We start from the raw sequence: 27,886 nt of genomic DNA, 5'->3' as shown, positions 1-27,886 counted from the left end.
TAATTCCTCCAGCAGTACCTTTAAATTATCTCCAATTGCTGCAACAAAATTGAACTTTAAATTACCCTGTGCAATAGAACAATTAATGGGATGCATAAATTCCTCCTTTTAAAAGCTGCATTCTTTTCTGCCATTCCAGTTCATTCAGTGACTGTCCAAAGTATATTTTTACACCATATGGTGACGTGTATATAATAGTATCATTATTATCATTAATAAATATCCAATACATACACCTAAAGGAATGGGTTTTGATTAGGATTTCAAATAATATATAATTATATATAACAGATGATGTTCCATAGACCAAGAACTTCTAATATCTATTGAAGCCATATCATCACAATTACATGTTGAAAGCAATGTGTAGCACAATATCCAAATGTTACATTCACCGCCTCTCAATAAATACCTCTCTGTTTAGGATGGTCTGCATGTGTACATGTGTGTTTTTATTTACTTAGCTGTCTTGTCCAGAGGATGTCCATTTGGTTTAGTGGTTTGAAGATCACAATGGTTGATTCATCACAAGTCTCTGATGGATGACAAAAGATGTAAAGGCGAAGACAAAAGAGAGAAAGGAGTGAAGGTCTGTGAGAAACACAATGACAGGAGACAGGAAGCAGGGTGGGAGAGTAAGAGAGAGAGAGAGAGCACGAGAGAGAGAGAAAAAACGAAGGAGACAGACGTAGAAAATCACTTAGGCATGGATGAATGCGGCTGAGATGGCAGCTTGAACGGAAAAGCCTTGAAATTTGAAACAGCAGCTTCAGAGCTTTTCTTCCTGAGAGGTGGAGACAAGATGCTCGTGGATAGCACATTCTTTTTACTGTGGTATTTCCTCAAGGAAACACCTGCTTTCAACATCTTTCTGCTGATTCTTGGGATTCCTTTCTCTGCTTTCTGAAGTGACCTGTAGTAGACATTAACCATAGCATGTGTGTGACTGTAAATATTTCATAGCACACACACACATTTTGCAATACTGTACTCTAATACCTAATCGTTCAGGGGCTTTTGGGCATTGAGAGTTGTTTTTAGCTTGTGTAAGGTGGCAAAAAACATTATATGAGATCTGATTGGATTGTTCAAAAGAGTGAATATGAAACTTTATGCAGTTCTAGAGATACATTGGAGTTCTTCAAACAGGCATCCACCTACTATGATGTTGCTCTGCTGAATATTTCTAGCCTCGAGTTAAAAGTTGAGAGTTGTTTTATACCGCACGAGGGACAGTGTTATCCAATGTCCAATAACCACATTTCATTGGATGCATTTATGCACACACCTCCTAATCAGAATCTAAAATCGAAAGTCTTGTCCTTGTCCATGAGATTAGAAATTAATAATGTATTGTTTTTTTTCAATGGGCCTTTGAGTTCCAGCAACGCAGGGATCCTACACCTTTAATAATGCAATTCAATTATGTCTTTGATTTGATTCTGTGTGCCTGGTAAACACCAGTGTCTTTCACAATCAATACACTTGATTATGTACTGTTTCTGCTGAAAAAAAAATCCTATTGCCTAAGCTGAGATAACCCTGATACTATCAGTATGGATACATTATTAGATTTTAGAAAGATCCCTTTTCCACTGATTTGACAGGCAGAGTTGTACTTTCCTTGACTAGTTAGAGGATCTTAATGTCTAAAAGATTAACTAAGATCACCAGTTTGCTTGCATCCCTGTGATTAATGATGTGAAAATAATGATGTTACATTGCCTTTAACCAGATCTGCGTTAATGGTGACATCTGCCCTGGAAAATCAGACACTCTGACTCTGCAGCAGTGGGTGGTGAGAGTATTGTTGGCCTGTGCATCTAAGTGGATTGATTGCTGTTGCCTGCTTGTATTTTGCATTTAACTGTATGTGTTTTTAACATCTATCATACAGTTAATACATCCTGAAACTGACAACAGATCCTTCTGAAAGGTGCTTCACACTGGGTGCTAATGAAATGCTTTCATTCACACCCCAGGATGGGAGGCAGCACTGAGGGAGCCACTGCAGTACAATTCTGGTACTCCTTTTGACAAGAAAATGGCCATGCATTTCCACTGGGTTCTGATCACTTGACCTAAAATGTGGCACAGCCTAGTTAGGAGAGTCATGTACAAAGACAAAATCACATTTAGTTTTGTTGAATTTTGCAGTTTTCCCCTTGACTGGAATTTTTCTAGCTCACATTTAAATGCACATAGAAACTCGACTTGTGTGTCTCTTTAACAATTGACACTAATGGTTGATCTACTATCACTGCACAATGTATGAGGGCTTTGTTGAATAAGTAGCCATGTTTTATCTGCAGTCTTTAATTATAGTCTTGCAAAACTGTGTGATTTAAACAGGGTGGATATTTTAATTATCCTTTGATATGGGACCTGACTGTAGAATATTAAACATTAACATAAACACTACATAGACTTCAGGTTTATGCGTTGCAAATAATTACTGACTACAGGTGGCATACTTTAGGATGTATTCTGTACTCCATGAATGTTCTTACAGCAAACAAAGCATCATTCTCTCTGGAAATGTATATGTTTGTGTCTTTTTCCGGTACTCGTGCCATTGTCATTAGTTAGCAGATGCTTTATGGCTCATGTTTGTTGGGGGGCTTTGTTACTTTGAGAAGCAGCATCTCTTGAAGAAAAGCAATTTCTCCCTGTAGGAAACATTCACTTTTAAAAAGAATGGGAGGAGCTGATTTGACTGACCATTACTCAAGCCTAACCTATCTCTTGCTGATTTAGTATTCATCTATGTATTCATCCTACTCCAGCCCCTTTCCAGCTTATACTGCACTGCAACATGACTCACTAAAATGGCAAAGAGTCTGCCACTCCTTCACCTGCCTTTGTACATAAATTTGTGCCAAGCTTTAAGGAACTGGAGCCAAAATGTCTGACGCTGGTGTTTACTGATGTGACATTAAGGTGCTGTTCACCTTAGACAGGATGACAAATTAAACATCAACATACACCAACACACACATACACGCTGTTGCAGACGATCTGACGACCAGAAAGATAATCGATAAGGCAGGGGTGTTATGACATCACCGGTTGCTAGGGTAACTGAGTCCCCAGAGCAGATGGTGATATGTTGTATGTGAAGCAGGAACAGCGCTTGCTATTGTGTGTATGTGTGTGTGTGTGTATACATGGTCATAAAAACTGACAGTGGTATGACATGGACAACACATTAGCTGACGCTGTCAGTCGAGTGGCTGTCTTGTAAATTCATGTTCTCCTCTATTTATTGCCCCTAATTCCACTCAGTGAGTCATCAGAAGATAAAGACAGCCACATACACATTATGGATATGTTTTAGGTGTTATTTTAGTGGCACTAAACACAAAATGTAGCCTGCAGAGCCACAAACAAGGAAAACACTCTGAGTGAACAACAACTGAGACAAAAGGACATACCCAGCTCTATAAAAGCAGGAGAAAAGACAACTGGATCTATTCAGTATGCTGTGTTTTAAACATCTGTCATCTGAACTGGGAAATACCCTTTGTGCCATTATTTTTCATAATGGGCAGCTTACCTGTTTGTAGCCCTTCTGTGTGTCTTTTGTCTGCAGCATCAGGAGATGAAAAAAATTAAAAGACTTCCAGCACAGACCACACAAGACAAGTACATTATATGTCACGGTAATGCCTTCTATGAAGCAGCTTTATCCTTACGCTCTAATTAAGGTAGTAATAAAAAATTCTCTATTCTTGGGTTGAACTTAGTTGCCTTTCATCCCCTAGTGACATCAATGCTCATGTATTATCATAGTATTATTGAATAAACAAATGGGTCAGCACGTAAAAGCAACTAAACATTTGAATGTTGAACACAAATCAAAGAGAGTGTGAGCACTTACAGAAAAAGTGACTATCTATCCTCCAAATATCTATGTGTGTCCTACACCACACCCATAACTGATGGAACTCTGAGCAGCCTGGTAGCATGATCAATGAGCAGGTATACTGCACACCTCCAGTGATAGCTCAGAATAGAAGATGTTTTTCTAATGAGTTTCACCATTAGCCAGCATGCTCACTCCCCTGTTCCCCTGTGGCCTTCTTCACTGGCAGCTCGCTGATTGAAGTGGGATAGCAACATCTCGAGGTGTGTGTTAGTGTGGGTGTGTAGCCCGTGTGAGTGTCTATTAGACTGTGATTTACATATATGATTTCCCCTTGTGGCTGGAGGTAATATTGTCAGGCAGATCAAGTCTACTTTCAAATCAGCATTCGATAGGTATGAAAATGACTCCCCTGAAATTCAGATTGAATAAAAAAGGTAAAAACTGATTCAACTGACGACTATTTAAAGCACAGCTCTGCTATGAAACGCAGCATGTATGTGAGCAAACGTCTCTGTTTTTTTCTAGGTCAGTGCCAGTGTGGACAGTGTACTTGCCACCCACCTGGGGACAGTCGAATCCACGGCAAAAACTGTGAGTGTGACGACCGTCAGTGCGAGAACATCAGTGGAGAGGTCTGTGGAGGTGAGAGCGGGCGCACACACACACACATGCACACACACATCTTTGTGTCCATTAGGGCTGTTCAAGTTGCATGAGCATCAGAGGGAAGTGTCAGGCAATAAACAGATGGCAAGTCTACATTCAACATTACTGTTCATTACTGTCTGTAGTAGAGGAGTGGGAGACCTAATTTCAGGCAGAAGTACAAGTACTGTTCATTTTCAGCAGAGACAATAGAACCACTTGTGTGAAAAGATTTATTTTTAATAAAATTTGCCACATTCTCAAGCTTTTTTGTACTTACTGTACAGTTGGTGGACCCTGTGGGTCAGACCTGAATGAGTCACATACAGATCTTTCCCCACAGATAGAGCCTCACTTATTTCGTCATTGGAACTAACACAGTTCAGTAGTTCATCAAACATCTTCTTTTCCACTCAACATTGTAACATTACCTTCTGTATGATATTCTTTTGTGTATTGCTTTCACTGTCATGTCCCCTTGACCCCTTCCCATCTACATCAAGGGCAGCTTTGCTTAAGACATTTTTAGAATCTAACTTGTGTCAAACCGCTCTCTGTTTTCTCTCATTTCTGTCAGCACACAGCACTGCTCTACTACAATGCTCTGAAGCGTTCAGGACTACACTACAACTACTGCCACTGTTAGCTTTTTTAAGTGAGCTAAGAAAGCAAAAGTTGATCATGCAAATGGTCGAATCTCACGAACATGCACCATGAACAGGTATTGGTACAGATACAACATTTATTTAGTGGAGATAAGCAATCTCCAAATTAATGCAGTAGAGAGTTTGTCAGATGTTCTTGCATAAAGCCTGATGTGTTGTGACAGGCAGTATCAGTATGTCCAAGGTAATACAAGTGTACATAAAGCAATTAAAGAGAAGAAATCAGCTATGGTAAACATTGAATTACTTTCTGTTAGCTATAATGCTAAAGGAAGCGAGAGATTAGGAGAAACTTAAGCACTTAAAAAACGTTTGAAATCTGAGTCTATTTTGAACGAATTCAGCAGCTGTGACAGCCTTTTTTTCTTTCTGATTGCAATGGTGAAGCTGTGTGAATTTGCTTTGGCTATGACTTCTTCCCCCCGATTGCCGCCCTCTCTGTAGCAATAGATGTTGGGGCTAATGCACCCACTTCACCCTACTCTGTTTAAGAGCAAAAACATTAGATGTACCTCTACTGATGTGCTGGACACAATTTCACACTTACCTCTCATCTCCTAATTATGGCATGAAAAACTACACACATTTTGCCCAGCATGTGTACACATACACTCACCCACTTTGAAATTGTGCCAGGAGAGGATGCTGAATTTTAAGATCAATACAGTGTGATCCTAGCCGCTCTCTTTGATATCCACAGGCACAAGCCTCGAGCTGAATTGAGCTGAAAGAGAACCAACTCCTAGCCTATTAAGCTTATATTTGAGGTCCTGGGATGTTTGTGCTCTTAATTTGAGCCATTTAGGCCCAATTGCTGTAATGGATGGATTTCACTAAAGCATTAGAGGTAAGATTGAAATGGTGATATTTCCCTTTGCAGCAGCTGCTGCTGCCAGACAGAGACAGAGGATAGAGGATGTCAGATCAAGGTGTAATTAAGGTGTGTGGTGCTCTTAAAGAAAAGCAGAAGAAATGAAGTGTTTTATTCTTTAATGGCAAAACCAGCAGTGAGGTGAAAACTAGATTCTGAGCTTACATAGATGCTTTTCATGCTTCAGTACACAGTGCTGAATCCTCTGCATACATACACACCTCTGATATGTACTTTTCTGTCTTTGCTTTACTTTAAAGGTGATACAACATGACACATGCGGAGCAACAGTAATTTGACACGCAGTCTCTCTATTCCTTTCACCCAGATATCACTGTCTAAGCGACTCCCTCTGCGTGGGGCTTTTAATGTTGTTTTGGTTGGCTGTGCCGTTTCGTATCTGTGGTGCACTGCAGCATCTGAGGGTAAATTTCTCCTTTAAAGAGGGATGCAGTATTTATGTGAATGGATTACTGGGGCTCATTGTGTGCTGGGTTATCCAGAGACAATTCTTCACGAGACATCCAGGAGAGCCTGTCTGAACACCAAACACCAACGCAGTTGCACGCGCAAACACACACACACACACACACACACACACACACACACAGACAGACATGCTGTCAGGTTGACAATTAAGTCTGTGTACACAGAGACCTGTGGAAGTTATTGGATGTTTTGCAAAGCTGAGTGGCTCTCTAAAGCAGGTACTCAGAATGGAGAGTGGGGCTGTAAGAAACTTCCCTTTCCAGGGCACAGTGCTGTCAGTGTTCTCACTGCAGAAAACAGAGAGGAGAAAAGTGAGGAATGACACAGGCTGCTTGCATATAATTTAGTCCTTCAGTGTCAACTAGATTATCAGTCACCTCAATCCACACTGGCCTTCAGAGGTTTTCTCCAAACATGAGGAATAAAGGAGAGGGAAAATCCTCAAGCCTCTCTGGCCACCTTTTGTTCACTGACACCCTTTCAGGTTGTACAGTAAAGATAGCAGAGATGGGAACACTTTCCATTTTAATGAATTTGCTGCATTCTTGTGACTGGACGACCCTACAGACAAGTCGTATGACTGCTGGTCACGTGAGGATTACTAAATACTGGGCATTGATAATAATTTATAATAAACCAATATGTATTAAATTTGGGTTTAACTGCAGTGAACAACAAATTCTGGTTCAAATGAGGGTTCGATATCTGTTTGTTCAGGCACTGAAGTGTCAACTCTGATATGCAGTAATCAGAGCTTTCGAAATATAACAATTCCAGAGACATAATTATGACTTGGATGTTGACATGGGTGATATTTAAAAGTCTGAAACTGGTCATTATATTAATCCCCATAGGACATGAGCATGACATCACGGTTACATGATTGCTGCCAGATGAGCATTAAGGCTCTACTCTGCATTCTCCAACACCTAACTGGTCAAAACTCAGACCTAACTAAAAACATTTATTGTGGCTTTCCTCTGTTTACGTATTTCAGTAAAACATGCAAGTGAATCAGCATATTTATTATCAAAGATACAGATACAGATACACTAAGTTCTTAAAACAAGGTTATTTAAGGCTCAATGTAAACATTTAAGATGTAATATGTTAGAACTGTTTGAAATGCACAATATCATGATGCACAGGGAGATGAGCTGAGATCCTCCCTTCTCCTCTTCCACGCATTACTCAGTCGGCTCCATCCTTTCTCTGTCATAATGAACTCTTAACCTCTGACAGACGCTCCCTGCATACAGTACAAATCTTTGCTCCGTTAAATGCCAGATTCACCACCACCTCCCCTTCACACTCCATCCCTAAACTCTATAACACAATACATGCTCTGTGAAAGGCAGGTGCGGGCTAATTGAATGAAGGCTAGGTTGCCGTTCCTCCAAAGCAATTAACCGCTCCCCCAGGCTGGCTGATTGAGGCAGCCATGCGTGGCCTGCCATAGCTGCCACTCCACTCTAGCTTAGACAGAAGCTAGCTAACTTTCATTTATAACCTCCCACCAACACTGTCACCACACACACACACACACACATCCTCAATACACCATCCCCCACCTTTACCTCTGATTGATTATAAACAGAAAAAAAAAGCATCAGGGAGTGTGTTGAGCCAGGAACGATAGAGATTGAGAGATAGGGGGTAAAAACAGCCAATATCAATGGATTATCTATCGCTGCAGATAATAATAATCCATTGCAAGCTGGGTCCCTCAAGATACTGAAGATTTGATTTCCCCCTCATCCATTTGAACAGAGAAATCAATTAAAACATCACTATCAAACTCAAGGGTTTAAAAAAACAGTTTGTGTTTTGGAAAATAAGTTTCTTTGTTTTCTTGCTGGGAGTTAAACACACACACACACACACATGAAGTAGAACCACCGACTTAAACACTTAGCTGGCCGAATGTAAAAAAAAAACAAAAAACAGTAAAAAAAAACAGGCTTTAAGGTTGTTGAGATATTGCTGAGTGAATTTTATCATTTATATGCATTCATACCAATGATACTTTTGTGTGTGTGACTCAATGTGTGACTCTAAGAGGGTTAAATCTCAGCTGAATCAATACAGCCCTGCGTCAAACAATTTCCAACAGCACAGTATGGATTTACAATGATGAAAATGATGGAAAAATGCTCTGCTCATTACCACCTCTTCAACCTGGCATCTGTAACCAGATGTGAACAGAAAGGAATCAATCAATGATACAACTGCCTCTACATGATATGATTTGTATTGAAGTAAGCACATTGCAAGTGATCCGAGGGTTCAGCTGGAGATGAAGGAGGGCATAAGTGAATGAGTGTGCGTGTGTGTGTGTGTGTGTGTGTGTACGTGTGCTTGTTAAAATCACAGTCATGCTGTCGGCTATTAATGCATCCTAGCACCCAACTGCATCTTTCAACCAATTAAACATCCCTGGTTTTGTGTGTGTGTGTGTGTGTGTTTGTCTGCTATTGCCTTTCTTTGTCTTTCATCTCTCACTGATGTGCTGGAGATTCATCAAGGACAGGACAAGACCAGTGATGACAGTTCCTTTCATGTCCCCAGGGGAAATACAATAAGCCTGCTGCGTCTCTATCGTCTTCCTGTTGCTCTGTCTCCTTGTACTGCCTATTACTGTCAAAGTCTGCACTGTCAACTTTCTGCGTTTAAATGCTTTCTTGCTTTCCAGTAGTATTTCGCTTGACTTTTCTCTCTATCTGTGAATGCTTTATTTTTTTCTCCATTTGTGGTGTTTTCTCATGGACATGCTCCATATTCTGTTTCCTTTAAATGAAGGCCCTTCTGCCCTCCACCGCCAGGTCACGGTTACTGTTCATGTGGACGCTGCATCTGTGAGGACGGCTGGTTTGGGAAGCTGTGCCAGTTCTCCAGGTCTTGCGACATGAATGACGCTCATAGCAGGGAGCTTTGTGAGACCTCGGACGGAGTCATGTGCAGTGGAAAAGGTGAGCAAGCTGTTGTGCAATACAGATAATTCAAAGTTTCCATAAGAGTTATCTTGGTGCCAGTGGTGGAAAAATAATTCAAATCTTTCACTTGGTACCAGATGAATGCACCACACTGTGAAAATACTCCATTACATTAAGTTCTGGATTGATACTGTTGTTTAAGTCCGAGTATGTAACTATTAATAGTAAAATGTACCTAAAATATCAAAAGTAAAAATACTCATGCAGAACTCAAGTGCATCATATCATACAATTTTATCATGGTACATTAATATATAACAAACCTTTACAGTGACAGTTGGTTGAGATTAGTTTTTTATTATTATTATTTTGATGGGTAGTTTAATATAAAACTTTTTTGTTTTGTATATAAAATTTTAATTTGTAAAAGCAAGATAAAAATAAAATGATTGTATTGGAGTAAAAAGGGTGTTAAAGGTGAGCAGAAATCAAATCAAGCTGGAATAGTTAAGTAGAGTACAAGTACCTCAAATTTGTACTTAAGTATAGTATTTCAGTAAACCAACCATTTTTTAAAATTTGTATTAGTGCTTGGTTATCACTCATCTGCACACACACACACACACAACCACTCAGCAATTAACTTTTTTTTTTTGACACAATAAAAAGCACGCTGCAAAAGCTTTCTTTCAAAAGATGCTGAGCTTGAACCTCCTTTGAGAGCCAATCGTCTTCCACTGAGATCTGAGATTAATTCTTCATGTCAGTTGAGAGAGTTGAAGGAAAGTTTGAGGAAAGTGAACAGCAGTGGAAAAAACAACAACAAGGCACTATAGTTACAGAAGCTTGGGATTTTTTTTTTTTTCAAAAAGATTTTATTTCATGAGCTTTAATGTCTCTTTTTTATGAGCTCTCAGTAGCATATTACAACTATTCTGCTCCCCATGGTTCACAGAAAATAAGCAATTTCTAGAACCTACCGTTATCCATTTCCTCAACTAGTTTATCTCAGCATTTTCACCATTTTAACAAACTCTTAAATTTTTTGTCTCAAATTTATTTGTGCAATATTGCTCAAAATGATGGATGACAGATAAACACAACACACTACATGCATACAATACATGACTAAGTGACTGTGAGATTACTTTTTGTTCTGATCCATTCATTTTTAATTGAACAAATACACCCTTAGTTTAAAAGTAATGTTAACAGAACCAAAATGTTTGATTTTTAACTATAAATCATCAAGTTCCACTTCATGAACATTGTGCGTAAAGCTTCTTTTTGCAGGTAAAAAGTAAAAAGGTAAAAACTTCTCTTCATACTTGCCAAGCAGCTCTCTGTCTTTGCTCTGTAATTTTTTAACTGTTTACATTTTCTTAATTATTTCCCTTCTCTTGCAAGTATTCTATTGGTTTTCTGTGCTGTTTACACAATAGTTTTTATCCTATTTAAATTTCACCACTTCAAAACTCGTTTGACCTCCACAGCAACTGAAACAATGGACCACTCAGGTAGAAAAAGCTTTTTTGTACCTGACTGACCTTACTCACCTGTTCCCGAGCTTTTCACGCTGTTGTCATCAGAAGATTTTGGAAGTATAACTGTTCAAACTCTCATCGCCTCTGAGCTCCTCGCAGACTTTTCTTTTGAGAAACAACTCATTGTGTTTATTTGTCTTGGCACTAATCCTCTATTCACAAACTTAACAAACAGCTCAACGAAAACAATCTACAGTCAGATTAGGCCTTTTCTAACTCTGTCTCAGTCATACATACAGTCATACTTTGGGTAACCAAATACTATAGTGCAAAGTAATTCAACTGATAGCAATGCTTTGCGACTAATCTTACATTAAAATCAAATTAATAATCTGGACAGCATTTGCTTTTTCTTTCCTTCATGGTGTATATTTTACGCAGACATGATTTAAGGAGACAGGATCATGTTATACAAGAACCAGTTCATAACACACCTCAACTTTGTAAGAGTACATATTATAATGAAGTAATCCAATACTAGAAATATTACCTCCTACAGTGCAAGATTACTAGATTAACAGACCTGTCAATTCATAAGAAATTAATCAATAAAAATGTTCATGAGTTAATTGTTCACGTGTACTGTGTAGGAAGGCCAAGCATTTGCTGCTTTAGGCTTTAAAAATGTGTCGATGTTCAGCTTTTCTCTGTACCGTATAATTTAGAATTGCAGTTCCTTTGGTTGGTGGCTTAAGGTTTAACAAGGAAAACAATGTGAAGGTTTCAACCTTTGGGCCATTTTTCACTATTTCCTTATATTTTATGCTCATCAATTAATCGAACGTGGCTGCCTGCCGACTGCCGACCTATAGGTTTATAATGTTCTGCACATTGTCACTGCGTTGTATGTATCATTAAGTGGCAAATGACACCTCACAACAGGATTCCTTCTCTGTTTTGTAGCATTGAATCCACAGAACTAGACCGACTGCAGTGGGTCCAGCCCTGCAGAGCCGAGCAGGGTGTGAAAATGAAGATGAGCGTGTTCATTCTCCATGCTCCACTACATTCAGACACTAGAACAATCTTCCCTCAGCTCCTCCCTTTGTCTCACCTCTCTCTTATGTTTCACTTTCTCTCCTGCTCCTCACTCCGTCTGCCTCCTCATGGTGAGTTCCTCGCACCCTGAGTGTGCTGACAGAAATTGGGGGAGATTGAAAACATCGTTGCTGAGCTTTGGGAAAAAAAAAAAGAAGCGGACCGCAGTCGATTTGTTTTCCTCTACCAATCTTTAATACCTTATTATCCTGCTGTTGCCCTTCAGAAAGAGAGGAATAGACACTGGTGGAGAAGAGAGGAAGTTTTAAGTGTGGGTGGATTGGTTTCCTGGTGGCAAAAGTATATTAGTAGCTGTTTCTCCAGGGAACATCTCATATCCACCCTGGCCAACACTATTAATCTTCTGTGTAAAATAAAGAATTTACAGAAGAGAATACAAACAGCGTTTCTGGCAAAAACCCAAGGGAGGTGGTGTTAAAAAGAAATACAAAACATACACTGGCATGTAGACAATGTGATGTTAATTAACAGTTGTCTGTTTGTTTGTGTGTGCGTGTGTGCGCTGCAGGTTCCTGTCACTGCGGCCAGTGCATCTGCTCTCCTCAAGAGTGGTGGGTGTCCGGAGAGTACTGTGAGTGTGATGACCGAGAGTGTGACAAACATGACGGCCTCATCTGCACAGGTAAAACACACACACACCCAACACAGAAATTAAAGTTAAAGAAATAGAGACCCATACAGACCTGATCCAAACAGGCTGGAGAATAACGAGATCTGATCCAAACTGCAATCGAGCTCGACTGATCCAAAGCGAGAGAGAACACCAACAGGAGCATGATGTTGTCAAGCAGCTGCAGTTGAAAACAATAAAACAATAAATATCCTCAGAACAAATGTAAAAAAAAATGTTTATCCAAACACTAACCAATTTTACATCTGTGAAACAGATTCCCAGAATTCACTGCAGCTGGGGTGGAAAGGAGGAACCAAGTGCATTTGCTCAAGCACTGCACTTGAATCCAGTTTTTAGCTTTATTTTACTTTGGTTTTAATCAAATTTATCCATCCATGTAGACAGGTGTAGATAGTACTGGAGTTCTTTTTCACCTTAAAACTTTGCATATAAAACTTTATATGACTTTATATAACTTTATAAATTACCATGCATTGGTAAATTGTTCCTTATATGTTAATGTTCCTGTAGTAATGATCTAATAATATAATAAAATAACACTGACAGGAGTATATATTATTTTAATGTAATGATTTTGTGGTATGGTATTGCTACTTTCCCTCAAGTTAGTAAGTGTCAATTCCACTTTAGATAGGTTGCTAATTTCCTCAAATATTTTCTCCTGTGGTAATTGTGACATACGACCTAAGCTGATGTTGTGTAGGCTCAGATTCATTCAGACATTCAACATACAGACTAACAGAGCCAAGGCTTTTGGCAGTACAATAAGATTCTTCTCCATCCAGCCATTCTGAATTTGTAATTTAGTGCTGTTCCGACTCAGTCGGGTCTTGGTTACTCAGAACTGAGAGAAAATGCTAAGACCTCTCTCTCTCTCTCGTCTCTCTCTCTCTCACACACACACACACGCACAAACATCCACACCATTGTATCTGTAGATTTTGTACCAATCCCGCTGATGGTTGTGAGTCAGAGAACAGGAAAATGAACTTAGACACACATACACACACAAACATTTTTCTCTCCACGGGCGTTTATCCACAGGAGCCGTCTTCTCCCCACAGTTAATGGAAATCTCAGTACATGTTTAGAATTATTTTTTTTTGCCCGGGGGCCTGTCAAAATCTGGACAGCTGTTCAGAAATGTTTCTCATCATGAGTCCATGACTCCAAATGTCAGCTTTAATGACATTCAAATGAGCATCAGTGGCTCCAGATGCAGACACACGTTGCTTAAAAATTGTAGAAAACCGGGAGGCAGCAAAGAAAATGTATGGCTATGTCTTATTATCATATTATATGTGTGCAAAGTAGCATCTACATGAGAATTACCATAGTGTGGTGGGTGGTTATGTGAAAGGACAATTCTAGAATATGCCGATAAAAGCAGTCACTGTTTCAGCAGGGAGTCATGTCATGATACAAAAATTTATTTGGCAAGTTTGCCAATAAATTACTCTGCATCTGGAGATTTCATGGACCCTTCAAAGCTGTAGATTCTCATTACACATACAACTGATAAGTGATGTGGAAAATTCAGCGTATTAGGAATGCTTGATGGTTAATTTCATGCATGCAGTGTGATCATTTCAGTCACTGCTTCAGCTAAAAGACAAAGAGGTCTGTTTGTCTGTACTTTACAACATTTTGTCACCATGCTGCATGTCTAATTGTGTTCATCAGCGAAGCCTTCATCAGTTTGTAGAAATCATTTTTTCATCAGAGCTATTAAAATCAAGATTTTAGTGTCAGCAATACAGTAAGAAACTTGTCTGCCGGTTTGAGTGAATTTGAGTTTAATTCCCATTTAAACCAAGCAGTCCGGAGAGCATGAACCATGAAACACCGAGTCTGGTGGTCCTAGTGTACTGATGATATTTTTCATCTTTGTTAATATCAGTAAAGTTTCACGAAATCACCAAAACAAACGCTGAAATGATCTGACTAATAAATATCATTTGTGCGTCCAGAGCCTGATGTATCTGATTCCTTAGACTTCCATTCTTGTGAAAACCTATTAGAAACACATAAATGAGCTGCAGTGGATGACAAGTTAATTCATTATCATGAACATGGAAACTGTATGTTATTTTTAATTCCACATACTGTACCAGTGCTGTAAACATTGTTTCTCTATGAACAATATAACATGTTAGTATATCCCTGCAAGCAAAATATAAAGTTTTAAATGTGTCCTTCAAGCATCAATAGTTAAAGTAGTGACCTTTCTCACTGTTACATTATTACATAGTTGTATATTTTAGTAAAAGATTTTTTAATGATAGATTAGTCTCTAAGGAGCCTCTTTGTAACAATTCATTAGGTTGTATAAACTGATCAAATTTTGTATATAAAACCCTAAGCATAGCTGCCAAATAAAAGGAGTTAAAAAGTACACAATTCCCTCTGAAACGTGGTGAAATATAAGTCTAATGTAGCATTAAAAACTCAAATACTAAGGACAAATACCTTAAACTTGCAGTACTTAGGTAAATCAGTGTTCTAAATCTGGCCATGAACCAAATGAGTATTATTTCATAGATGAACACAGAGGGATACAACGCACACTATTTACTGCTGGCTGTGCACAGTTTGCTAAATGTTAGACAGCTGTTTTTGAGTTATTTAACATTTAAAAATAAATGAACAAACTTGTGGTTGGGAGTTGGAAGTTGGGAAATCTTGACAGATTATTACAATATTGCAAGGCAGGTTTTCGTGTTTTCATGGGATTTGTTGACAACAACGTTGTCAGCCTTTTCTGTGAGTACATGTGTTGACTGTTCAAGCCTGGCGCCTTTATGGAACATTATCCCTTTCTACTTATCCATCTCTGCTGCCTTTGGTCTTTTCACCTTACTTTCACTGTTTTACCCCCTCTCTTCCGTCCTCAGACTCCTCCCTCCCTATCCCGTGGTGATAATTTGCTGTATATACTGTATGTTTTTTCAGCTGTGTGTTAGGAGGCCAGCAGGAGGAGTCCTCCTAACCGCCTCCATGCTTCTGTCTGACAGCTGAGCGAGTTTGTGACGAGTTTGAGGTGACTGGATTATAACACAGTGGGATATCATCCTAATCTGGGTGTTTTTAAACCTAAATGAAAAAAGTCTTTCACATAATCTAAAAAAAATAGTGAATTTGGTTCCTCTAGTTTTTTAAGATCACTTTGGATAATCGGTTAGAATTTTAGGAAAGATTGTGGGAGTGGAGTCCAGTCTCATGTGTTTAAGTCAGTCATAGTAAACTCCATCATACCACCATACCACTCCACCATTTCACACTCCTTTGCTGCTTAAGATAAGACAAACATAGGTTGTGGTAAGTGCTCTAAGTTTCTGGAAAGGACAGTCTGGCTTTACTGTGTCACAACCGCAAGATTAGTTAGATTTGAGGATATCTGAGCTTTGAATAAAATGTGGTAACTATCTAAAAGCTTCTCACTCTTTTTTCCCCCTCTGCTGTGTGCAAAAGCAGTGGAAAACCACAAGCCGTCCTGAGCAGTGAGCCTCCATCCCCATCCCCCTGCCTGAGCTGCACCCAGGGAGGCAGGGTGTGAAAAGAGGAACCTTGTTAAAGGTCAGGCATGATGGCACAGCTCTTAATTCACAGCTTTTCTTCTCACATCTACTCGCAGGGAATGGCTTCTGCAATTGTGGCAACTGTGAGTGCTGGGACGGCTGGACAGGGAACGCTTGCGAAATCTGGGTGGGAGCAGAGTACTGAGGAGCAGGAGAGGACACTGGTGTTAGAGACTGGAGGCCTGTCTGCCCGGAGCGACAAGAGCACCACCGATGGTCACCACCATCCACCACCACCAGAAGAGAAAAACTAAACATGGGTGTAATTCTGCATACCATAAACAGTATTCATTCTTTTATTGTACTGGTTACAAATTAGAGTTCTAAAACTGGGTGTTGTAGGTGTAAAAGAAAACATTGTCATGTTAACGTTTCTTTCCAGAACAGCTTTATACATATTTTTTTATATATAATGTAGGACTAGGAGCACGTACATATTCCAGATACACATAATAGGATGCAGGTACATGACAAATCCAAATGTTGTAAAGAACTATAAAGATGACTTTGGGGGGACATGTAGATCTGTTTTCAAATGGCACAAAGTGGTGTGTTGTTCCCGAACTGGACTGTAAGTTCACTTGAAAGCTTGAGGCAGTTACTGTTTGAGGTTTTTATTTCTTTTTAATAATAAAACATTAAATGTGCCGCATGACACAACATTTTGCATGGAAAACAATGCGAAGACCTTAATCATACATGGTTACAAATTTGTTATAACATGACATAACTCCAATGGGCATACTTGCAATGGTATATATATATATATATATTTTTTTTTTTTTGAAAATAAATCATTTTAATAGTGTCTAGTTTTCTCCACCAGGAACTCAAACCAAACAATCTTTAATGAAACCCACACTGTACTGGAGGTACATGATGGACATTTCTCACTCAACTCAGACTCGTGACAAATTCTAAGTGGACGAAACAAAGACAGGGCATACATAGTTCAGTTGTGGCATGCTGGATGTCCATGTCACTTCAAAAGGTGGCGTCAGGGGATGAGAGCTGCATTGACACAAGAGCTCAGTCACCGCTTGAAAAGAGGACCGATAAGGAGTCTCAAAGAAAATTTAATGTAAATTCTACTTTGGCCTTTTTCATGCTTAAACTAGCCAACCCCTCTGTTTTCTTTGTCCCATCAAAAATGACAGGTGCAATAATATACTGCACTCTATATTGCATTAAGTATGTTACTGACATTACAGTACACCTTTATATAAATATTTTACTCAATATGTTGTATATGTGTATACAACAAACACAAACTGTATAGTGTAGACAAACTCGTTGCATATATGTATGTAAAATTAGCGGTACATACCAACAGTTCTTGATAGACATAGCCTACTACATGCAGTTCATCAATGCCATCCTCTCCCCATGCAACAGATGGGACAGTGTACAAAATATGAGATTGAAAACAGAAGCAACAGAGAAACTAAGTTTCCTGGAATATTCTTGCAACACATCCGAAGAGAGGAGGAACAAAGCAGAAGTGATCAGGAGATCGACATCACACGCGACCCGTATACGAGAGAAAAAGAGGTCAAAAGAAAAAACAAGAAAATAAATGGTGGATACAGACATCCAAATAGAGATGTACGCACATTTACACACTGGTCATTTACAAAAATAAAGTCAGCCTTGAAGGAGCCATTTAACTGGACTGCATGGCTGGAGCAGCAGCCAGCCCAGCATGTAGAGTTTGTAAGAGTGGAGGATGATTGGCTGCAATGAGGACAGAACATCAACCCCAAATACAACTATGGTGGTTTCCAGCTCCTGTGTGTGTGCGTGTGTGTGTATGTGTGTGTGTGTGTGTGTGTGTGTTTGTTATAGCATTAACAGCTTTGTACAGACAAATATTGGATTTTAACTAATGTGCTTTGATGTGCTGTGATAAGAAATGGTCATGTGTACTCCCAATAAACTAAAAATTATATGTACCAAATAAATTTCCTAGTATAGTTGCAATTTTAGCAGCACACAGCAGCAACAATCTACTTAATATTCTAAATCCTATCTAACAAAACTATTAGGAAAAATCTTTAAAGCAAGACAAACGTTATAAATTGATCGATCAGGTAGAGCTTTAATAAACTGCTAACAGTCATGATGAAGATGCAAAACAGAAAGTGCAGTGGGTTACCTTCACTTCAGCTGTGAGTGTGCTGTAGCCTTCAACATGCCCACTCAACTCCCACACCGAACTTCAGTGCTATTCAGCTTACGCAAAGTGAAGAACTGTACCCATACCTTGTTCCTTATACAAAATACATGCATGTGATTAATTCAAGGTATACGTACTTCTCCAAAAATGACATCAGTCAAGACCACCCAGGGTCTGAGGAGAGTTGATTCTTTCCTACAGAACAAACGCTATCACAGTGAAAGCTTCCATGGATCAGAATCAGAGAGAGAATCAGGATTTATTTTTTTTTTTTTCCTTCTATTAAAGAATCACTTTTTCTTGGGATGAAAAAAGACTTTGGTCATTTCAGGATGAATACATCTGAGTGAGGATTTTTTCAATGGATAATGCTACGTGTCCTGTACATGGATGTATCGGGTGGGTGAGGCACCTTTGGCCCAGTGGGGACTGGGAACCTGTTTTTGCATGCCGGGAATCAAGGTCCAAACAGGCACGTGATAGGCCAAGATGATCAGTACTGGACTCTGCATGCTGAGCTAGGAGACAAATCCTCTCGTAGTAATAATAATAATAATAATAACAATAATAATCATAATAATAATAACAATCTAGTCATTTAAAAAGTTATGATTTTTAATAGCCATTTTCCCTAAGTTTTATACAGTGAAATTGTTACAATACAAGCCAGCTCTTGTATAACTGCTGTAAGAAGAGAGAACACAATATTAACCTTGCCCATGCTTTAGTTTGCTAAACCAAATAGGGATGCAGCCAGTACAAATGTCGCCTACTGGTTTTCAGCCATGTTGTTTTCTGGTTTTAAGTAGACGCTGCCATAAGATGGCTGCCAGTGCTGCAGTTAAAGACCATCTGGGTCAAAGCCACAAGCCTTGCCTTGTAGTCCAAAAAAGTCAGTGAGTGAGGGACAGAGGCCTACAAGGCCTAGAGATATTCCTAGAGCCCATGCTCTGAAATAAGATTAAAGAAAAATAGACTTCAGGTTTTCTATTTACCAGAGAAGGCGGACTGAACCGCTGGTGGGACTTAGATAGTGATATGTATACACCATTCCTTACAGCGCTCTCCCACCCACACACACATCTGTTTATAAATGTGTGTGTGTGCTTGTATGTGTGTAGGGAGCTCCTCACATTGATTGCAGTGACGGTAATTAGCACTTCATCAACTATGATTGCAGGAGCTATCTGCCAGCCTCCAGTGTGTTTTATCAGCTGTAGAAAGCAACATCTCTGACTTTTTCCCCATAAACTTTGTGTGTCTGTCGGTAAGTGTGAGTGTGTGCATGTTGTAGGCAAGAAGAATATTTGGATAGTTTTTTTTAAATATATGTTTTTATATTATGTTTTATGCCACATCTGTGTGAATGTGTTTCTTAGAAAATCACACAACTCCCTTGCAAAATGTTTTTATCTTTTCTAGGTTCCTTGACAAAGAGAAAAGTGTGTGACTAGAGATAGAAAGAGAGGGAGAAGGGAACATACTCGTAAAAAATAGAGGACGACAGTCCAAATATTTACTCTATCTATACAGTCTCTATCCCAGAACATAGCTGGTGAACTGTGGTATAGAAAATAGATCTGAAGGTACACAGACTCTGCTGCAACAGGGCATTATAGAGAGGGGGAAGGTTTCTTGAATGTACCGTCAGCAAGCAAAGTACCACCAAAAGCGTGCACGTGAAACACGCATTATTCACATGAATTCTCACAGTTTTATAGGAAACTGAAGGCATTCCATGATCAGAGGTCTTCTTCCCTCCTGTGCTGGAGAATCTCAGCCGCCTCAGAATCCACCCGTCCAGGAGCAAGCGGAAAAAAGGAAAGGAGAGAGGTTCATCTGGATCTGATCCACAGAAGAAAGAGGGTCCAGAGTCTGGTCGAGTGAAAGCCCTGCCTCTGTCACATTCCCTCCCCCCTCCACACACACACACAAGTATACATACACACACACACACACACACACACACTGGGCACTAATCAGGTGTGGCTATGTGGTGGGCTTGTCGGGCTTGCTGACAGGTTTACCCCCGTTCATCACCACTGGCTCACTTGTGCTTTTACTTGGAGGCACCGCCGCCTTGGGCACCGTCTCTCCAACATCATGCAACGATGGCTCTCTGTACATGGCGACTGGAGGAGCAGACGTAAGGAAAGAAAGCAAAGAGACGAACGAAAAGCTGTTAGAAGTCTAAAATTATTTAAGGAGCATATATCCCCCTATAATACATGTTGTGGATTCTATTTTAAAAAGTTTTTATTCAACAACAATTCAACAAAAAAAAACACAAAAAAAGCTGTCACGTTTTGCCTATGGGCTTCATTCTATCACCCTGACTTCTGTATCCTTCCAAGCACAATTATTCAACAAAACTGCAAAACGTGTCTCATTATTCCCTACTTTACACCCACTAGACTACAGTTGTATTACTGTCATGGCAGGACACTTCAACTTGACTCCATGTTTAAATCATAGGAAGCAATCAGGCTGCTGGCTGACGGGAGTGAATGTGGCATCTGCCAGACTATCAACATTTCATGTTGCACTTACAGAGCTGTCCTGACTCTGCACTGTATGCTTACTGCAGCAAAATAGTGAATCAGCACATAAATACAAAAATATGTCAAACAGATATTTCACATAGTTGTACCATTACTAAGGATGGAATCGTGTCTCATAGTGGGACATGCATGTAACTGCGCTAGGTGTGCCTCATCAGTTTTTGAGCTACATATATTCAGATTTATTATGTTGTGTGTATGTATTTATATGTATGTATGTACGTTGTATGTATTTGTCCTGCTGTATTAAAATGCAACCTTTGACAATATAAAGGTCTCTTTCAGTGTTTGCAGCTGGAAAACTGCTTCAGGTGCTAAAAAACAAGGAGAATATGGGGAAGAGATGCTAATTACACTCCTTGAGCCCCTCTAAACAAGCAAAGAAAGCAAAAAACAGAAAGTTGTGTTTTTATACCATATTTTTTAAAAATCTGACTTTCACCTGTTTTTTAAAAGATCAGCCCATCCAAAACATTGATTTAAATTCAGGTTCAGTTCTGTCTGCCTGATATAAGAGAATCTGTCTCTGAGCGTTCTGCTACAACCCCAACATTATGATCGTGCACAACTTTCAGAGGTGGAACTGAATGAATTTTATTTGTGAATTGGGTGATCTGACCCTTTCATGGACAAATCTGGCCATAGTGAGTATTTTTCTTAATGTCAAGAAATCTCTAATGTGTTGGTTCATCCTTCAGTTAGATCCAACTCACACCCTGTGTGGCTCTCAGCCCCAATGCCTCTGTTCCTACCAAGGATGGAAAAAAAGGTCACAAATGTATACTTCAAAATATGATACTCCAGTAGGAGCATTTGTTGGGGGCTATTTTCATCTGTGGATTAATACACAATTGGTGCTCCGGTGAGTGTTTGAGAGGGGAATTGAAGGAACACGTCACAGCGTGGCTCACTGAGTCTTTAACAGGTTTTGGAAAGAGCGGCGCTCTATGACGCAGAGGAATAAGATATATTAGGCTTGTACTAAACAAGCAGTAATTGACAGTGATTCATTTGATTGTAGGTTTTTGTCTTTTCATGGAAAAGTTTACAGAAGATCACCACATCTATTCTTATATATATATATATATCATGCCTACCTTCTAATGGCTTGGGCAGGAAGTGAGCAGCTGGTTTGGTTTTTTTCACTCGGTTTCCCTTCATGGCTTGGCCCTCCTTATTGAGCCCTAGGAACCAAGCTCTCCCCGACTCCTGTTGTCTGTACAACATAGACGAGTAGATCACATAGTAGTTCTCAAACACCGACTCTTTGAACTTGCACTCCGCTGTAAAGAGTTCCTGCAGAGACAGACAGAAACACCACACAGATTATAAGAACAGGGTCTTTCAAACCAAAAACAATACAAAGGAGATCTCATCTGAATATAGCATGAAAAAGACATTCCAGTGGGCTCAAATTAATAATTCACGGTCCAAATTATATAAGGATGAAACAGCTGGCAGATTCATAATTTATATTTTAACTTTTATGGAGATCACAGGGACAAATGCCACTTTTATTCCACATTCCCAATGTATAGAATAACGTTATGGCGGGCACTGAAACTGCCTCGTCAGAAGTAAAGGACTTCATACTTGCACCTGTCGTGAAAAGGATGAGCGCCGCAGACACTCTCTGTTGCTATAATCAGGTGTGATTCAAGCCAAGCCTAATGACCTGCCCTGATGAAATGCAACTCCCATTCTCTCCTTGGCCTCAACCTTGACATCAAATGTAGGTGCACTCGTTTAGTCAATTAGCTCATGTTCCAGGCAGAAAGTATATATTGTTTGGCATTGACCCTATCACCTCAGCACTGGAAATAACGGCAGACCCTCCTCGACAGATGTATAGCCAGACACTCCTCAATTTTTTTCCCAATTGGTGAGACCCAAAGGGAAATATTCTTCTCAAATACTATATCGTCTATTAGCAATTTGTCTATGACTCCCTTCTGAACTTTGTATGAATAATGATAGAACTAATCAAGTGACTCCTCCATCCTTTACACCTCAATCTGGCAATGACGAATGAACACCGAAGCACCACATCTCTCTCTGCTGTTGCCCATTCATCTCCAACCAGAAGGGTAATAAAAAGCGTTTCCACACTGTCCGCCCTGCCAGGCTAAAAATAAAGGCATTCATCGGGGTGAATTAATCAAAGCACACTCATCACAATAGAGAGTTTCAGCACATCTGTTGTGGGCAGTTCACACTGAGCTGGCTCAAAGAACTCCTGACAATATATGTAAAACAATGAGTCTCAATTCAATGAGTCTGGTACTGCTATGGTTCTCCATGTCCAGGTTTGGAGTCTTTAAACAGATATTTGAAGTACCAAAAATATGATTTCTTTGTGACAAACTGAGATTGTGTAGGATGCTTTTGTTGTCTCTATTGTCATCTTCCAATTGACAATACATAACAAATGAATTCCAAGATAACTGAAAACTTGGACCTGTTGATGGCACTAGATGAAAACCAAGTGATCATCAAAGTCATCACCCTAAAAAGCAAAACTGACCGCCTCACAGAAAAGACAGGGGTTCACTTAAGACAGCAGAAACTTGATTGTAATCCACAGTGGAGTGACTGACCGAGACTGCCATCCCTTTCAAATTCTTTTAATTTAACATTTCCATGTTTCATATGTTCCATAAATCCCCCCTACTGTGGCTGCACAGGACGTTATTTATGTGCTAAATGCTCAGTTTTGAACACAGGACACATCATGTCATGATTACGGTGTAATTAGCCCTTTGGTGAATTACTCCTGTCAGAGCTTATCCTCCAGACAGTATTCAGCTGAAAGCAGAGCAGAGCAGGAAGAAGCAGAAAGACACTTGGGATGACCATAATGATCCTGTGAAGTACCCTGCTGCATTTTAAGTGTCCTCTCTATCCTTGATTGAGGACTCGTGGGCATTTCTGAGTGGAGTGCACAAATGCATGATGCATAACAAGAGCATCAGCTGAGATGCTAAAAGACTCACATCGTAATTACAGAAAAAAACAGTCCAAACTGTCAGTACGGGCACTGAGAGGTCAGAGGGGTGATGTGTTATGTGAGATATGTGTTGGGAAATCCTACATCCTGTCTCGCCAGCTATTACATTACACAAGAGAATTAACTTCAGACTATTCTAGTGGTAAATGTAGGGATTAGGATCAAAACTATTAATTCTGCGTCTGTCACAGCAGCTGAGCAGAACAATCCAGTGATGGGCAGACACACTGCAGACTGAAGCAATACAAACTGAGCCTTACACGATAAAACCCAGAGCACGAGGGTGTCTGCCATGATATCAGATAAATAAAAAAACAATCCCTTTGGACGATGCACAGGCCTGACCCCATCATTCTTCATTTTGTTGTACACATTAAGATTTATTGTGTGTCTGCAAGTAGCAGTTTTTCAAAGGGCTGCTTATTATATCCAAGTTGTCAGAAAGAGAAGTCTGTGTCCCATCTGGACCGGTGACAGAATAGAATATTTTCACACACTAGGGATTTTTTTGTTGAATTGCAACGTAAATAAATTAACTTAAGAATATTTTTTTTCCCACCTGTGTATTGTAAAAATAACAGGTAACCTAAGTAAGTTAACTGATTTTAAAAGTATAAAACATCATAGTACAAGTACCACAATGTACTGCTTGAATAAACTGCACTTATTCCATTCCATCAATCGTTATTCTAAATTTTGACATTTCATTCAGATTTTTATCTTTACTGCAAATGTATCGGTTCCAAATGTTGGTTATTTGTATCCTTGATTGCTAATAATCAATATCGGCCCTGAGAAATCTAAATAGGTTAAAATAAGATTAGATAAGCCTTTAATAGTCCAAGTTGATCCCTACTGTACACAACAAATACAACTTAATGTATCTCAAATAATAAAGGATTTTAACAACATTCACTTGGGTGGGTTCTAGCCAGCAACACAGAACAAATGTCTTCACCGCACCGCTTAATTTGCTAAACCAAATAACTTTTGTTCTCGGAAAGAACGTTTCACTGTGCTCTCTTCATGCTGAAGCAAACTCTGTTGCTGAGCCGATTAGAAGGCAAACCGTTTTACCTTCATGGTTCCCTGAGTTGCTTCAATCAGGTAATTAATTCTACTTTTTCTTTGTCAGGTGAGCCGCACCGCAGGTTGGTTGACTGCTGTAATTAGACACAACATTTCAGTGCTGGTCGTCCAGGTTTAGCCCAGCACTGATTACTCAAATGGCACATACAAAAACAGCCTTGAGTCAAAGCAATCATACAAGCTGGTGCCAAGGCCATAATTGTGGCTAATCAAACGCCTTCACATAGAGGCACAAAAAGTCTGTCTTTGTTTATGGAGGCAGAGCAAGTGTAGGTGGTTTGTTTGTGGAACGATGCTTGATGCTAAACAAAAATTTAACACTGCCAGTCACCATAATCAGTTTGATTTGACGATCAGAGCAGTGAAGGCAGCTGACTGCAGACACTTTGTTAGCTGATTGCATTGCAAGTGTGTCAAATGTCATTGACAAGCTGAATGCTTTCATCATGTTCTTCCTTTGTCTTGCCACAGTCACACTTTAGTCATTTGTGATCAATAAAGCTTCACTCATATGCCAGAAATTCTAAATTATGCAATAATTACATAAGAATTTATTTTGACATCTTTGGTTAAACGCTCCATGGCCAAAAGTATGTTGACACCTAAAGCGAGTATATGTACAACTAAAACCATTCATTTTACCAACTAAAACTATGGAGGAAGCTGGTTAGCATGCTAACATCAGTAGATATCTCTGCAACATTACGCACAGATGTCTCTGACATAATGTCAAAACTGTGGGGTTGGCTCAAAGTGAAAAAAGCCACCAAGAATTATTATCTGTTTCTGTAGTTCTTCTCAGGTATTTTAGTCTCTTTCACCTCCTTATTTTGATTTCACAGCACACAACTGTTTGTCTCAGCAACCTAATAAGGTGACAGTATCTCATGGTTAACTGGGCATCCCCATCATATCCATACATAAAAATCAAGGTCCATGAGAAGCATGCAAAATCCACATCATGCACATACAGTGTGGCAGTCTAACAATGTCAACCTGCCAGATGCTCTTGAGGACCCTCAAGTTTTATGCTGTGGATAGTCAAATAGTAAATGTCTGAAATGCATGAAACGCATGCTCATTCAGTCACGGCAATGTAGAATTACGGCACATCTGGATTATGTTGTAATGTCTTCAGTAAGAGCTGCTTGTTATGGGGTCAGTCAAAACCATATACAAAAGACTAGATTAGACTCAACTTTATTGTCATTACACATGTACAGGTACATTACACATGTACAGGTACACGGCAACGAAATGCAGTACTTCCACAAAAGCTTTGTGGAAGTATTACCTTAACATTCAGACATGTGTGCCGTACATTCAAACTAACATTTTGGGTTTAAAATATGGGTGACATTGAAGAAGAAGAAAGGAGAGTGAGGTTCAGACACAGTACACTCTTTCACACCAGTGGCAAATCGAATCATTTTTGAGGCACCAAACGGTTGATTTTCTTCCCACTCGATCTCCCCGCCTGGCGCTCCACATCAGTGGCTCCCTGCTCTGAAAGGGAAGGACATAATTGACCTTGGCTACGGACAGCGTGAGGGGCAAAAACTGCTCAGCCCCACATAATCAGCCCCAGTCACCAAAGCAAAAAGACAGCAACAGAAATAAAGGAGAGATGAACAGTCAAGCGAAGGCACAGCGAAAAGGGTTAAGAGACTGACTAAAAGAGAGAAAGCACTGTGACTGAGGGTAAGGGGCAGATCCTGAGAGGAATACCTTTCCTCCAGGAAAATAAAAAAGATACATGAAAAAATAAAGAAACAAGGCAAATGGATACAGACAGATGGAGAGAGTGGGAGTTTAAAATAAAAAAAAGGGATGAATAGGCTTTAAAACACAAGACAGCAAAGAGAATCACTCTGAAACAAACATCCATTGGAAAAAAAAATCACAAAACGGGTCGTTATTGCCGAGCATGACCGCCTAAAAGTAGGTGAGAAGAGGCTCATATGGGGAGGGGACGCACATTAATATGCAAAGTGACTGCTCACTACCCCAGTGTGGAAACGAAGAAATTGTTTATTAATGCTGCCAGCATAAAACCTATTAATCCATGGAAAAAGGTCAACCTCCAGAAAGCTGAGCTGCATTCACAATGCTAAGCTGCTCTCATATGTATAAGAGTCACGTCGACAGTGTGTGCAGACAATGGGGGCTTCAGCAGACCTGTCTGGTTATCAAACCCAGAGGAGGGAGGGGAGACAGGGACCAAATGAGCACATTCATCAGCAAACAGCTGGATGAATTGTGTGCACAGTGTACAGTTTCAGTTTTCCTTCTTTTTTTATGTCTTGAATGGTCTGAATACACATGACATTAAAAAACATAATAATGAAAAGCAGGAATCGTTTCTTACATATTTCTTGTTGCTCACATATTTTTCATGAGAATAAATCAAAGATCTGAGAATATTTACAGTCAGGTAACAATTAAAACCTGTTCTGAATACAGTGTACAACTGTAATTATATGTTTTTATGAAAACACAAAAAAACGGCCGCAGATTTGATCATGGCAAAATGAAATCGAAGGACAGAAGTCAAAGTATGATCAAAGACATTTCTTGGCTGAGCCTGAAAGTCACATAGTCAAAGGAATATTTCTTTTGTTCTTTGTCTTCACTTGGATACATGGATCTGCAGACAGCAAAAGTCTAGTCACGCTTACAGGCTCCAATGATCCATCAGATTTGAGCTGTAACAAATTATTATCTACAACTAATGAAGACATCTGCAATTCACAGACGATGCAAATGA

General features: G+C 39.6%; 2 protein-coding genes across 3 annotated transcripts in view; one reads left to right on the top strand and one right to left on the bottom strand.

Annotated features, from left to right (window-relative positions):
- itgbl1 (integrin, beta-like 1) overlaps positions 1-17,094 on the top strand; it is a 50,118-nt gene extending 33,024 nt beyond the window's left edge. Inside the window, exons 8-11 of the mRNA XM_046404103.1 lie at positions 4,394-4,510; positions 9,361-9,507; positions 12,583-12,696; positions 16,343-17,094. Coding sequence (XP_046260059.1) covers positions 4,394-4,510; positions 9,361-9,507; positions 12,583-12,696; positions 16,343-16,431 — 467 coding nt within the window. The 3' untranslated portion in view covers positions 16,432-17,094. The remainder of the gene's footprint in view (positions 1-4,393; positions 4,511-9,360; positions 9,508-12,582; positions 12,697-16,342) is intronic.
- A 139-nt stretch (positions 17,095-17,233) lies between these two features.
- fgf14 (fibroblast growth factor 14) overlaps positions 17,234-27,886 on the bottom strand; it is a 96,177-nt gene continuing 85,524 nt past the window's right edge. For both annotated transcript variants that reach the window (XM_046404104.1, XM_046404105.1), the window contains exons 4-5: positions 22,121-22,319; positions 17,234-20,594 (exon numbers count right to left, since the gene is read on the bottom strand). In XM_046404104.1, coding sequence (XP_046260060.1) covers positions 20,452-20,594; positions 22,121-22,319 — 342 coding nt within the window. In that variant the 3' untranslated portion in view covers positions 17,234-20,451. The remainder of the gene's footprint in view (positions 20,595-22,120; positions 22,320-27,886) is intronic.

The sequence above is a fragment of the Scatophagus argus genome, chromosome 11, assembly GCF_020382885.2.
Source record: "Scatophagus argus isolate fScaArg1 chromosome 11, fScaArg1.pri, whole genome shotgun sequence".
NCBI classification, from domain to species: Eukaryota; Metazoa; Chordata; class Actinopteri; family Scatophagidae; genus Scatophagus; species Scatophagus argus.
Note: the sequence above shows the minus strand (reverse complement) of the source record. Positions and strands in the feature narration are given on the sequence as shown.